The 15,372-nt window shown below is 40.7% G+C and overlaps 2 protein-coding genes across 5 annotated transcripts in view; one reads left to right on the top strand and one right to left on the bottom strand.

Moving 5' to 3' along the window:
- The window catches only part of FAM53B (family with sequence similarity 53 member B), a 139,202-nt gene extending 130,829 nt beyond the window's left edge, over positions 1 to 8,373 (top strand). For all 4 annotated transcript variants that reach the window (XM_054035059.1, XM_054035060.1, XM_054035061.1 and 1 more), the window contains exon 5: positions 2,620 to 8,373. In XM_054035059.1, coding sequence (XP_053891034.1) covers positions 2,620 to 2,982 — 363 coding nt within the window. In that variant the 3' untranslated portion in view covers positions 2,983 to 8,373. The remainder of the gene's footprint in view (positions 1 to 2,619) is intronic.
- LHPP (phospholysine phosphohistidine inorganic pyrophosphate phosphatase) overlaps positions 1 to 15,372 on the bottom strand; it is a 242,687-nt gene that overhangs the window by 54,738 nt on the left and 172,577 nt on the right. The window lies entirely within an intron of this gene.

Genomic DNA, 15,372 nt, shown 5'->3' on the forward strand with positions numbered 1-15,372 from the left:
CCATCTGTCTTTCTGGTCTCTCCCTCTTCAGTTCTTTTTGCCTCTTTTCACAAACCACTGGAAAATTCAGATCAGGGATTTCCTGTTCTACTGCAAATTGCACTGGTCCCTGGGTATTCCTTGTTGCACTACGTGCTTTGCTTACATAGTGAACATCAGGAGAGTGGCAATTTATTCTAATTAAGATAAGTGATTAGAATTTTGTTTGTTTCTTTTAAAAAGTGTCTCTACAAATATGTATGCATGTGCAGTCAGCAGTATCTCCAGGGACGAGAATTGTCATGTCATACATACCGTAACTTAACATGAGCAATTCTAAATGCCGGCAAAGATCTCATCGTTGTCAGTGTTTTGAAACCATTTTGATCTGACAGTATGTGAGCTAAATAAAGAGTTTCAAGAAACTACAACCAACCACAAAGCCTGTTTCATACAGATATGAGCGATACAGAGATCTTGTGTTCCCCTTAATAAACGGGCATGGTACTGAGATACAGTGCTCATCACTGTAGCATAACCACAAAGGCCCCAATTCAGAAAAGCACTTAAGCACATGCTTAAGTCCTAAAGACATCAATGGGTCTTAAGCACATGCTTTAAAATTAGGGTCCTAATCCATATAAAATGGAGCCAGTTCTCCATTCTCTACTACAGAGGTGCAGTCTGCAGAGACTACAAGCTTAAAGGCTTTCCTCAATCTGGCCATAGATTTAAACAATTTGTAATGAGAAAGACGTATTTAGGAGCAATACTGCAAGCGCTCCTATGAAAGGGAGAAGTCTCCTTGCTCAGTAGCTGTGATCCTTTTATGCATGATATTTCAGTTATATCAGCTTGTCCAAAATGTCCCATCAAATGGCAGTAAATGGCTTTTAAAAAAATAAATTCATTTAGTTACAATTGGATGGATCTGTGCTGAATGAGTTCTCAAATCTCAAGGTCCTAAAGCAGCCAGGCTGGGATAATGTGTAATATATCCAAAACTAAGTGGAAAGAAGAACAGGAGTACTTGTGGCACCTTAGAGACTAACAAATTTATTAGAGCATAAGCTTTCGTGGACTACAGCCCACTTCTTCGGATGCATATAGAATGGAACATATAATGAGGAGATATATATACACACATACAGAGAGCATAAACAGGTGGGAGTTGTCTTACTAACTCTGAGAGGCCAATTAATTAAGAGAGAAAAAAAAAAAACAAAAAACTTTTGAAGTGATAATCAAGCTAGCCGAGTACAGACAGTGTGATAAGAAGTGTGAGAGATATGCAAACTAGACACAATCAACTCCGGTTTGAATAAGGACTGGGAATGGCTGAGCCATTACAAACGTTGACTATCTCCCCTTGTAAGTACTCTCACACTTCTTATCACACTGTCTGTACTCGGCTAGCTTGATTATCACTTCAAAAGTTTTTTTTTTTTTTTTTTTTTTTTTTTTTTCTCTCTTAATTAATTGGCCTCTCAGAGTTAGTAAGACAACTCCCACCTGTTTATGCTCTCTGTATGTGTGTATATATATCTCCTCATTATATGTTCCATTCTATATGCATCCGAAGAAGTGGGCTGTAGTCCACGAAAGCTTATGCTCTAATAAATTTGTTAGTCTCTAAGGTGCCACAAGTACTCCTGTTCTTCTTTTTGCGGATACAGACTAACACGGCTGTTACTCTAAAACTAAGTGGGTACATTTGCATCCAGCAGACATTACAGAAGGTGGAAGAAATGCAAGAACTACTGCAAAGGGAACTAACAGTAGGCCTGGATTTCCAGCATGTAAATTGCTGCTGCTGAGAATACCGAATTCTTACTGGCAGATTTGGAGAAAGTAACATATTAAGTCTTTGAGGGCTTTAGAGAGACAGGTTGTCTGCTCGATCGGTTTGCTGATGGGATTTTTCTTTTTCACAAAGGGTTTACTAAGTGTAATTATTATCTTTTGAGAGACTTGAACAGCATTCTCTGCACTGGCTTCTGAAGACTCTAAAGATGAACATTTCAATTAATCATTTTGAATGCTGTTGGAATTCACTTATAGATCTCTGAGGCCAGAAGGGAATTTTAGATCATCTAGTCTGACTTCCTGGATAACACAAGCCTTAGAATTCCATCTGTTTACTCCTGTATGCAGCCCAAACCCAATAAGTTTGCCTAAAGCATATCTTCCAGCAAGGCATCCTGTTTCGATTTGAAGACAAAAAGAGATGGCGCATCCACCACTTCTTTCGTAGCTTGGTCCAATATTAATTTATCTCTATTAAAAATTGGGCCTTATTTTTATTATGAATTTGACTGGCTTTATCTTACAGCCACTGGTTCTTGTTATGCCTTTCTCTGCTAGTTTAATGAGCCCTTTAGTGCCTGGGGTATTTTCTCCCCGGGATATTCCTTAGAAAATATCTATGTCATGAAATGTCCATGGTGGAGTGGGGGGGAGGGGGAAGGAAGGGGAGAACACCAGTAAGTGTTCAATAAGGACCAATTTTGCTCTCGCATGGAGATGTCTTAGGTGAAGTAGCACATTTTTCCCTCTCTCTAAATTCAGCTGATTCTCTGACCTTGTTTGTGCAAACTGAATGCCATTGTTTCATGTGCCTGTTTTCTGTTCCCTCTGCAGAATCGTCAAACCTTTAACAGCCTTAGCTGCCTTAGCACCACAGTGGACGACTGCGCTCAGCAGAGTCAGTTCTGCCCTGGTATCAACAGCCCCAAGTCATGGACAGCATCTCCTTCCTCCTCTGATGTCATGCCAGGCAGGACACCAGCCTGCACCCCCGTGCCAGAGCCACACTCGAACGCAGAAGAACGTAGCGTTAGCAAAGACGACCTCTCTTGGGAAGAGTCAGACTATTGTGCCACGGAAGACGAGAGCAGTAGAAAAGAAGATGAAAGGGCTTCATGGAAGAGTAGTGGAACAGGGGGGCGGAATGTCTTTCCACTAGATGGCGAATTAGACATTGAGCAAATAGAAAACAATTAAAGAATATTGTTTGCGTCAGGGTTTGGGGATGTGAATTAAGAACAGTGAGTAGTAAAATCTCCTAGGTGTAATACTTGGGTTATACTGTATTTAGGCATAAAAGCAAATCCATGTTCTCGTCCTATCAGCAATAGGAGACAAAACCAGCCTTGCCAAAATTTCATCAGGTATCCTGAGCAATTTTTTTTTTTTAAATCTTGAAATTCTATGTAACTACTGTAGCCAGATATCAGCTAGTTTGGTTAAAATAGCCCATGGGGCTTTGGAAAGAAGCATTCTAGAGATCTCCAAACTGCATTTTCCCCCCCTCCACCATTAAGTCAACAGCTTTTAGTAAACTTGAAATTGCAGGTATTGGAGTAGCTGCAATTTCTTAGTGAATATGTGTGTTTAGATTTTTTTTTTAAGGACTGGAAAATAAAGTACTGGTTTTGATTCACAAACTAGGTACTGTCTAGTACAGAGAGCCAGACTGAGAGAGGCTATGTTATGCCTCAGTGGGACCCTCCCTCATCAGCCTGGGCTTTCTGGGCAGCAAGCTATAAGGAATGTTTCATTTTAAGTGATTCATACCCCTTCTTCTGATTTCATACTGCACCTTAGACACTAGGAGAGGAGAGATTGCAAGGGGGTGATGAATCCTTAGTTTAACCTTTCATCCTGGAGATCTTTATTCAGCTCAAGTCCGAGTGAACGATCTTATAACTGAAACCCGGCAGTCTTACTTAGGCAACACTCCTACAGTCATAACCACAGAATCATCCCATATTGCCTTGCCATAAAGCCTTTTTAGACCTGCAGGCATCAACAGAGCCATGAGAGGGAAATCACAAGCGTAGTGCTTGACATTTGATCATGATCACAGCAAAGGATTTATATTTTCAGTTTCCTTAATTCAACGAAAGCAGAGGGTAGGGAATGCACAATAAAAACAAACCCCCTGGGGCCAGATCAACAGCTGACATGAGTTACCTTTGACATCAATGGCATTATGCCTGCTGAGGATCTGGCCCAGGTCTCAGTGTTTGGGAACTTCAGATCAGTGTTAGAGCTGTGCCGGGCATTAGCATAAGAGCAAATTCTGATGTTTCCAAAAGAAGTTGCTAATAGACACAGCTGCTTTAGTGTTCTTCCTTTCAAGCCCCTCTTTTAGCCCCAGTGGAAAAATAGTCCAGCTTTCTATTGGGCTTGTGAAAGCAGGGCTTTTAGAAGAGGCGGCTCAGTGTTTGGCAGGTAACATGAGTTCTGATGGTGACTGTTCTGATCTCGCTGTCATACCAGCGTCAATCTGAGTATGTCCATTGTAGTCAGTGGAGCGAAGCCAGTAGAAAACTGGTATAAGTGAGATCAGAATTGGAGACTTAACAATAAAACAAAACAAACGTCCCAACAGGCTCAGATTTTCTTAGATGTCCTTGTCCAGTGTGATAAGAGTACATTTATTAAAGCCTTTGTGCTTGTCGGGCACATCTGGCAGGCAACATAGGGTGAAATTCTGAGCCAGTGGCAAAACTCAGTGGCTTTAATGGGAGGGGGGGGGCAGGATTTCACATTTAGTTTTGCTGAAGACTGAAGGTTCATTACTGTAGGAGAGTCCAAGTGAGTCATTTGCCTCTTTTTGAAGAACTCGTGTGAAAGCCCTTCCAAGGTTTCATACACCAAAACCTTTTTTATTATTCCTCTGCTTCTACCTACATCTTGCCAGCCTTTTCTCCAGTACTTCTTATTCAGGGATGTGATATTTTTTTCTTTCTTTTAAGGGTTCATTTTTTAAAAAACACACGTTTGTTTTAAATTTGGCATGGAACTCATAATGACTGTGAGCTGACGTACAGAACACGGCCGGCACAAAGCATCTGGTGCAGCACTCGCCCTGTCTAAACTGATGGACAGTTTGATCTTACTGCGCTTGAGGAGTTCCACAGCGCCAATGCTGTACAGGGCTTGTTGCCAATGGTCATCCATGTTGTTAGGGTGTATGCAATAGGTGAGATGAGAAATCGCTTTCCGATCACTTAGAATTGGATTTATCCTGTGATTTACCAAATCACAGAAATAAAACACATTCATTCAGAGAGGGTTTAACCCCTGTCCCGCTAACAAATCCAGATTTTCCGTGCTTTCGTTTGGCGTGTTTTACTGTGAAATGGTGTGATATAAAATGCAGTATGATTATTTGACAAAGTAAGCTCTCAAGATGTTGAAAAGCCAGGTAGCAGCACTGAAAGCTTTCCCTTTCCCTGCCCCCATTTTTAGCAATGATGAAGTGGTGAACATTACATTTATACAATTTATTATACCTTTTACCTTGGTAAAATAAGCTGTTCACTTGCTAACAGGTCTATGAGGAAACAATCTTTTCTTTTCTTTTTTACTTATAGGAGAACAATATCCTAGATATGGAATTTTAATCACATCTTCTTATGTTACTGCACTTTTTTTCTGCAGTGGTTCAAGATGTGTGTGGCATCTAGTATCACAGTGGAATCCATCCAGTTGTATAGCTTTATAAAGTGTCCAGTCAAATTGCACAGAGTGTTTTGTTTGTAACAATGTTAATTTCAGCTCTCTCTCTCTCTAGATATGATGCTGGCACAAAGTGGAAGCCAAACAAGTAATAATTTTGGGGGGATAGGGATGATTTTATTTTTAATGTTCTGGAATTACACAGCTCTGTGAAAACAATATTTTGTTCCATGAATTAATCAAGAAAACACACCTTGTCTAAATCCTTTAGGCACATCATTTTGAAAGTGTGCATTCAGACGGTTGTATGCCCGAGTTGTGGATGCATAAAGGTAATCATGCACACATTGAACCTTGCATTCAGAAGTGCATTCTGTGACCTATGCACAGTACTACCTGGGACACGTGCACTTTTGTGTGCACACTTTTTAAAAGACACTGACAAAATATCAGTTTTCTCAAAAGCAGACTATCTATACAGTGAAACCTCTAAAGCAATGGGTCTCAACCAGGGGTACATATACCCCTGGGGGTAGGCAGAGGTCTTCCAGGGGGTACCTCAACTCATCTAGATCAGTGTTTCACAACCTGGGGGGGAGGCGTGGATTAGGGGGGTTGCAAGTGCAAAGTAGGTGTTAGGGGGTGGCAAGCAGGGCAATTGCCTGGGGCCCCACACCACAGGGCGCCCCAGAAAGCTAAGTTACATGTTTAGCGGCGCTCAGGCTTGAGCCCCAGGCAGCAGGGCTCAGGCATCAGATTCCTGAAAGGCGTACAAGAGTCTGGAAAGGTTGAGAACCGCTGCTCTAAAGGAACTGACAAGAATAAGATGCTTTTGGGTAGTGCCCTTCTCATAAAGAACTGCTACTCAGTTCAGTCTGGGATGGTCTCTTCTGCTGGAAGATTGCCTAAGAAGGGTGGTTTCTTCACTGTATGAGAGACTATTTTGTTAATGTTTTAGTGTCTATTTTACCTTTTATAGCCACAAATCATACCATTTGGCTTCAGTGACTATTTTGAGTCTTCCTGTGCAAGTGAAATGACTGGTATTTCCCCTCAAATGATATTTCCTAAGCTCTGCTGGTGGCGTAGCTCTGAGACATCATTAACATCAAACCAGCTACCAGTTGGACTGATGGAACAGTGTGCAAATGCTCCCAAAACCTTTACTGTCAGTTCTGGCTCCTGAACTGTTAGTACTGCCCCAACTTCTACAGCACCAATCTTGTTCCCATTCCCTCTCCTCTATCAAGAGGTTGCCTCTCTACTGTGTATCCCGCTGCTGCAGCCCCTTCTTTCTGACCTCTACAGCTCCCCAGAGGTCAATATTCCTAAGCCTGACAGATGCAGTGGTGCAGTGGTTTACAGATGTAGTGCATTGGACCATCACCACAATGCTTCTAGAGTATCTCTCTAGAAGTATCTAGAGTATCTTTTGCTATGCTGATTTGTGAAAACCTGGACTGACTTGTTTTTTAGTTGTTTTCTTTTAGAGCTATAGAAGCACTCTGGTATTTACATATCTCCGACTTTTAATTCATAAGGGCTTTTATTTTTTAAAGGGCTGCTATGCCATGTTAAAACATGCACAGTAGGAAAGTGACCAAATGGATCACTCCCCAGCTGTATTCAACATAGCAGTAGCATACAGTTTACATTGCAGCACAACCTGTTTGCCTTACTAAAGATGCTTCTACAACGAGCAATGGCCTTAGATGGGCACATTAGCATAGACACAAACTACAGTTAGCAACAATTTTAGGCCACAGCGGTGTTTTGTTTTGAGGGTTGGTTTTTTTGTTTTGTATGATTTTTGTACTGATTTTCAGGTTAATAAAGCCTTACTTTTTAAAAAATTTTCTGTAGAGGTAAAACATTTCCGGATTTATATGTATATTAAAACAATTAAAAAAATCTGAACTAGAATATAGTATGTGCCTCCGATTCCGGGGACATCCTGTTGATTGTAAAATTAGAAGGTGTGTTGCTCTTCAGAACATGATGGAAGCTCAGCAAGATCTTACACATGCAGTGACACCAGCTTAAAAACCATGGATCCCTATGGGGAGGATTTCTTAGCTTTTTAGGACTTCACCAATATTACACAGATGCGTTGAATAACCCGTACTTCGAATTCCTACCATATGCAAGAGTCTAGCACTATGGAGCAAATGATTTTATATGCTAGGTAATTAATAGTCTAATCATCATGGAGATTGACAGTGACTGATTTGGAACCTGGATCAATTTGGACTACAGACATTTAATGATGACAGCAAAATATCAACAGCAATAAAATTTCAGCATTCAATAAAATTATTTTTAAAAAGTATATTAGTGGATAAAGTCCTTCTTGTTAGCACTGGTAACATACTCACAGGGAATTTGCTGTGTATTTGCAGGTATAGCTCATGGAGGTTGTTCTATGAAAGATTGCAATACATCTTCATATGGAAAAAAGAAGACACAAAGGAAGTATTTGTAGAATAGATTGTAATTTCTCACATAATAGCCTATTTGGCCAATAAAGTTGTGTTTCAAGTGCATTGTTTAAAAATCCTGGATGACAGGACAATGGACTTATGTAGGACGTTTTAGGATTGTAGCAGTGTTTTACAGAGTCTGTTTTTGATGTTTAAGAATCGAAAGAAGATGACAGACAAAAAAAGCCTTCTGAAAGCTATGAACTGAAGTAAGAGTCTCTCCATGTTAATTGCACAAATGCAAATGTACGTAAATGTATACAAAGTTGGATTTGTAGAAGGTGTAATCTTTGTTCAAAGACTGTTCTTTCACCTGAAAGTCAAGAAGACTGCTGATTTGTACTCTCTCAATGACTTTATTGCACTAGAGCAACTCAGTCTCAGGAATTTGCTTGTTACTTTTACTATGTAAATAAAGCTTCCTGGTTCAATAACCGGCTGCCCAGCACTGGTCTTTGTTTATGCTTTGCTATGTTTCTCCATTACCAGGGTACTGCTGGTGTTGACAGAAGACTTCCTCTCCTGCTATAAAGACACGGAGCTTTGTGCTGTGGTTGTTCGGCTAGGTGGGCCTTACCAAAGGCAACAAATACCTTTTAAATCTCTGGGAATAACGATGGTGCCTGAAAAAAACAAGATCCCAAATAATCTCCCTCACATCTGTACACAAACAGGACCCTCCACATGAATTTCCTTCCTGTCCTGCATGGAAAGAGGTTGGAGATCAGCCACCGCTGTGATAGCTTCACTCTTTTCTCTGGACCCCACAGACACACCTATGCAGATCCAGTTCTACAGTGGGGGAGAGGCAGAGACTAGGTAGAGTGGTGGATTGTTGCCCTAACCACCCTGCAGAAATTCCACTAGAAATTTATCACAGTCTGGGACTACTCTATCTTTTCCACAGGAACCTCTGGAGCAGCCATGGTGATGGGAAGCCATTGACCTCTTCCACATGGACTGCATTCATGAGCCTCCCAGTAGTCTATGGATCACAACCCTTGAGTAATGGTGCTGCCCACACATACCATGGTAGGGCTAGTATTTCTGTGCAGTTTTACAGAAACAGACACAAATTTACTGTTGATGAAGAAAGATAACAATTGAGTCTGTTCCTTTAAAGGAAAGGAAATCTAGTAACCTCCCCTCAAATAATAATTAGTTATCTATATTTGGGTTTAGAAGGGCATGTTTAACTTTTGCCCCCACTGAACCTTAATATAACATACATATGTTCATTTTTCTTACAGCATTAAAGTACAATACTATCTTTCCTCTGATTTGCTGTGCATTTGTATCATATTTATGTAATGATTTAAGAGATACGAGCAAAAGAAATAAGGAATTGATGCACAGAACAAATGGATAATGGAAAGACATATACAACACATACACAATTTGGTTCATAATTTTTTGGGTGCCAAAAATAATTAAACCTTCTTTATAGTAGATGATCTGTACTACTTAGAGCCACTAGATAATTCACTGGTTCAGTGACACTTTTGATCGCTATCTTTAATGAGGGTTTATGTTGCCCATTACCAGGAATTAGTACCAGTCAAGCTGGCTTAAAAAAAAAAGTCATATATGCAACAACAGCATAACATTAGTTTCACTGCGCACTTGTGGGGTTGTTGTAGTTGTATCATCATGAGATCAGGATGCAAAAATAAGGTGAATGGGTGAGTACCAAAACCGTCCTCGGACCGCTGAATTGAAGGTGCAGATAATAATAATATTGGTGGGCTTATCTTAGGCCGTATTCATCTATCAACATTAGGGCTGTCAATTAATCACAGTTAACTCACATGATTAACTCAAAAAAATTAATCGTGATTAATCAGTTTTAATTGCACTGTTAAACAATAGAATCCCAATTGAAATATATTAAATATTTTTGGATGTTTTTCTACATTTTAAAATATATTGACTTCAATTACAACACAGAATACAAAGTGTACAGTGCTCATTTTATATTATTTCTTATTACAAATATTTGCACTGTAAAAATGATAAAAAAAAAATAAATAGTATTTTTCAATTCACTTCATACAATACCATTATGCTGAGGGCTTCTGATTTTTGGTTTTAACCACTAGTAAACCCCCCTCTAATAAAAATAAAGATAGGTGTTTGTCCATTAAACACTGGAAAAGATTACTTGGATTGAAGGGCTTGTCTACAAGGGGCAGCAATGGAGGTGTGATTTCTAAGGCGCACTAATGTGGTGCACATTAGTTGGTCCGCGTAGACCCTGCTAATGTGCTTTAACATAGTGCTGTTTGACACCACACTCGGGAACATTACAAAGAGATTACTTGTTACACTGTTTACTATTGTCATGAGTAATGTACATAATATGCAGTATTACAGTATGTACAAAGAGGCAGGCCTGAAATGCCCTCATATGACAAGTGCAATAAGAAAGGGCCACAGCACACCAGCTGCTTAGGTTCTGGCATTACAAAAAAAATTATACTTCGCACTTATAACCCAGGGTCTTAAAATGGTTTATAAGCACTGCTTAACAAATCCTCATCACCCCCTTTCCATGTATTATTACTCCCATTTAACAAATGGGGAAACTGAGGCAGAGAACATTTAAGTGACTTGTCCAAGGTCACTCAAGAAGCCTGAGGCCCATTAGAACACAAATCTTCTGCATCTCAGTCCAGTCTAAGACACAAGCTCATTCTTATGGTTAAAAAGCAAAGGGAATTTAGGATTTGCCTATTAATTCACAGTCCTAAATCAAGGCTAAAGGATATTTTTTGAGTGTGACAAGCTAATTCCTGATAATTGCAGCCATACAACCAGACAAAGCAGGCAGCAGCTGACCTAAGGCCAAGTTAGGAGGAAGTTCTGAGGCAGTGAGTGACGCAGTTCAGTACCAGTTCTGTATGATTAGATGACACATTCTTTCTCTAAAGCTGTTTAGAGGCGGGCATGGAGTTTCTATTGTAATCAGATGAAAGTTCAGGAAGGATTGGATTTGTAAGAGTTTGTGTGAAGCAAAGTTTTGTTTTGTTTTTTAAATAGTTACTGATGTTAAGGAAATTGTTTTTTATGCCTATAATCCCAGCTGATCAGAGACGTCAAAGAGTAGGGACAGTTTTTCTTAACATAATGAGATGAGAGGTGGGGAGGGGAGAGAAGGCCTGATCTTTAGGGTTTTAAAGAACTGCTTTCTTTGGTATTGAAACCAAAGCCAGCTTCCATATGGGGTCCTGATTTTCAGAATTGCTGAGCCCCCTGCACTCCAAACAAAGTCAGTGGTAACTGCATGTGCCCTGCTTCTCTGAAAATCAACCCTGTGAATTTCTTTTAAGAAATGCTCACAGGAAGCTCTAAAACAAGTGGAGGAGAGAATTAAAATGAGCAGGAATTCAAGCAACTTGCCCCTCCTATCCTTTTGTATTCTGATATTGACTAGGTGTTAGCAGCTGAGGCATTCTACAGGCAGTTGGGATATTAAATATCACGGGGCAGTGTTTGAATATTATAAAGCCCTGGGTCAGTGTGTGACTGATTTAAATAAAGTTAATAATGCTTAAAAAGAGGTCTAGGGAGTGGACACTGGCTCCATTTTAGCAATAAATATAGTAAACTCAACTTAGCCCTTCTCAGCAGCCATATTTGCTGCGTAGATGCAGCTGGGCTGCAAAGCGAGGCATTTGACTTGGAGTGCCCTTAACATGACATTTACCGCAACATGCACTGTGCTATCTCCAGTAGATCTCCCACGGGGAAATTTATCAAACAGATACGGGTCAGAGGGTTCAGGTAGCTACAGTAGTTAGGGTGTGGTGTGGGTGTTTGGTATCCAAGAGAATTGGAAACGAGCATAGAAATAAATACTGCAAAGGAAACGAAGGTGATTGAAAAGTCCTATTTATAAAGTAGTCCTGTGCCTTCCTGAGGAGGTAGAGGTGCTGATTAATGCATCTGCAAAATATTTTTAACTCCACACTACAGTATACACCTATTTTAGTTATCTGAGCTATGCTCTGCGCGCTCCACTTCCTATCATGATCTGGATTGGTTTGTGTTCTACAACTCTGTTTTCTTTAATCCGCAGTTAAAGAGAACTGTAATCCACTCTCCTGAAAATCAGTGGCCGCTCTCCCAGAAGCCTGAGTGAGACTTTGATGAAAGGTTTGTCAATGCAGTGAGACTGAATAGCGATAGATAACACAGAGATATTCATTTAGAATATGGCAGGAGCATTACCATTCAGTTATAAAAGCAGCCCTACCCCCATTCTGAAGGTCATGAGGAAGTGACAGTACTGAACTTACAGTGAAACTTTAGCACCATTTATAGCCAGGGCAATTTCCCCAGCAGAAAGATATACCCTCCCCACAGTGCAAGAATGGAGATCGTGTATAGAGCATATTCACAGTGCTAAGACTTGACTTTCAGGTCCACAGCAAACATTGCAACCTACAGAGGCAATAACACCAGTAGGTTATCACAACATAGCTTAAAATCAAATATTTTACAGTGACGGCTGGAGGACTAGTAGAGCCCAATGCTCAGCTGGTATTTTACAGTAAGTCTGCCCCTATTGACTCTGGAGATTTAAGGCACAAATGACAGCACCTGGGAGAACTGAAATGCTTGGGTCAGATTTTGGTAGCAGGAAGAGAACTAACTTTTTCCTTCTGCCCACACCCCCCACCCAAAGCTACTCCAATCCCACCAGCTGCCTGCATTTGCTACTCGTTAGTTGCCAACACCTCATTAGTGTTTGTTACCTAAATTAATTACCTTTTCTGTTACAGGTTGTTCACATGCTAAAACCTTAAAGTATTTAAACCAGTTCTTTGGTAGTTAGAGCCACTGCTCTTGAATGAAGATGAACAAGAAACAGTCTAGGAAGGCAACAAGAGCATACTTGCTTATTTTTACTAACTTGTTGAGCTGAACTGATTTGAATGCGATTACATTAGACATAACCCCACACATCCCCTGGCCCTATAATAGCTGTGTCATTCCACTGTATCTGAACATGTATTTGTACAATACTGTGCTAAGTTTGGTGGCTCTCCAGAGTTTCTAACTATTTTCACTCATTCTTCTGTGGTTTGTCACCTTCTCCAATATGGCAAAGAAGGGCTCATACCTGCATGATAGGTTCTGGGACTAGTGCTGAGAAAAGGTTGTGGCGCAGCATTTTAGCACCAAGGCCACACAGAGTCAGTGGGAGAGCTCAGATTAGCTCTCGAGGTGATGACCTGACTCACAACCTTCTGCTTATTCCTCCAAACCCCACCATTTTACAATCTTCAAGCTCCCCCCATTGCTGTCTAAAGCCTCCCCACTGACCACTAGGTTCTTTTCTGGTGCATTAGAGCTTACAGATGTTTTCTTCCCTTATTAAGGCTCTTATAAGAACTTTGGATAACACTGCTGCACTGTGTGTGCAGATGGGTAAAGCTTCATATTGTGTGTTATATGAAGAGTTTATAGAAATTGGAGCTAGAAGAGACCTGTTACATCAGTTAGTCCTTTCCCATCTAGCAGCACATAACACTCCAAGGAGCAGATTTACTAGTGGTTTGTCCAGGCTAGTTTTAAACATCTCGAGCAATGAGGTTTCTACCACTACCCTTGGGAAATTATGCCACAATCACCTAGATAAAAAAAGATGGCTCCACAAAGTCTCATCTTCCCCCAAAAGGGAGGCATGTCTGTAAATAACAGGCCAGGTAAGGAATTTGCCATAGGGTAGCAGAAGTCCTGTCTCTCCCAGTACTAAACACTCCCTCCCCCATAAAAAGGCCCACAACTGCCTGAGTGCAGCTTCTTATGCACCCACTCATTCACAGCTGGGTGACTGACAGACTGATTAGGGATTTTGGCTGATTGCAGCTTTTTTAAAGGGGCAATTCACAGGCCCTTCAGTTGAGTTCCTAAGGGACTGATCTTTTACTATGTATAGACAAAACCCAAGGATGCTGTATAATAGATCTGTGTGTGATGCCATGCTGGTCACTTGTTGTTGGGAGGTACTATCTGTACATTTAGGGGAGACAAAAATCTCCTCACTTCCACTTCCAACTCCTTTTGATCTCACCTAAACTGCTCTCACAAGCACATTCTTGGAGAAAAGAGGCAGCAATCATTTTAATGTGGCCAGTACTGCTTTATCTAGAGGGGAATGGGAAATAAATACAACTCTGTGTATCTGTACAACCCTAGAACCCCCTCCCTAAGGAACGGAAGAGTTTCCATAATACTACAGGCCAATAGCATTTGTTTAACTAGCAGACATGCAACAGTAAATTTCCTCTCTGGCTCTCTAAAGGGACTGGGTCCTCTGGTAACAAGGACAGTTTTGATCACAGTTGAGTTAACTTCTCAATGACCATTATCTTTTAGTAGCCAGGGCTTTCTGGAGACCTTCTATTCTCCTGTTGGCAGAGATCTCTCTGTGGTATGTCTGTTGTCCCCTTGCACATTACCAGCAGAGGATATTTTGACAGGAAGGGAAATCCCACATAACAAACCATCTGTTCTTAACTTAGGGCATTTTCCCTTTAACTCTTTCACCCCAACATTTCCTCCCCCCCCTATTATAAGCTTGAGTTTGAAACTCTTTCTTGGTGTGGATCTAGGCTGAAAGGAAATGCTTTGAAACCATGCTTTACTATTGAAAATGCCAGCACTAGTCTCTGTGTGCATTTTTAACCCTCTCTTAGCTTTTTCTTTAACTCATAATTTCTTTCATTGCCTTCACTTGCTTTTACTCATTATACCCTAAGTTGTCTGTCTGATAAGGATTGGTAGAATAAATTCTCACTCCGTTCTCAGGGCCCAGTCACGTTAACACCGGCTTGCAAGTCCTTCAGTAAAAGAAGCAAGCCTCAAAATCTTGATGACCCCTCTCAACCCCCAAATTTTCCCCTGTGAAATGATCTTGGGGAGACTTTAAAGGTAAAACTCTGAAAAGAGAAATGAGAGAACCCACTGTTAGAACCCATGTACGTGGGCTTAAGGGAGACAGTGTGGCCTAGGTTAGCACAGCTGAACTAGACTAAGACCCTGGGTTCTATTCCCAGTTTTGCTCCTGACTCTGTGTGACCTTGGGTAAATCACTTAACCTTTCTATGTCTCTGCCTCCACAGCCGTAAAGTTCACTTAATGTTTCTTGCCTTTGTAACATGCTCTCCTGAGTCCCAGTCCAGTGCTCTATCCACTAAGCCACATTCCCTCCCATAGTACATGCTTTGAGCCTTTGAAAAATCTCCCCATGAATGATTCTGAGTGGAAAGAATCAGTGTGATGTGACCGAATACATAATGTTCTCACTTGTAGTCACTGGAATGATAGGACAAGGATCTTATATTTTCTCTCTTTTAGTTTGTGCTTTTTGGCAGCTGTTTCCACCCAGTTTGACAGGTAGAAAAACAGCTGTTCATGTTCTTATTTTCCTCGAGCT

This window comes from Malaclemys terrapin, chromosome 7, assembly GCF_027887155.1.
Source record: "Malaclemys terrapin pileata isolate rMalTer1 chromosome 7, rMalTer1.hap1, whole genome shotgun sequence".
Lineage (NCBI taxonomy): Eukaryota > Metazoa > Chordata > Testudines > Emydidae > Malaclemys > Malaclemys terrapin.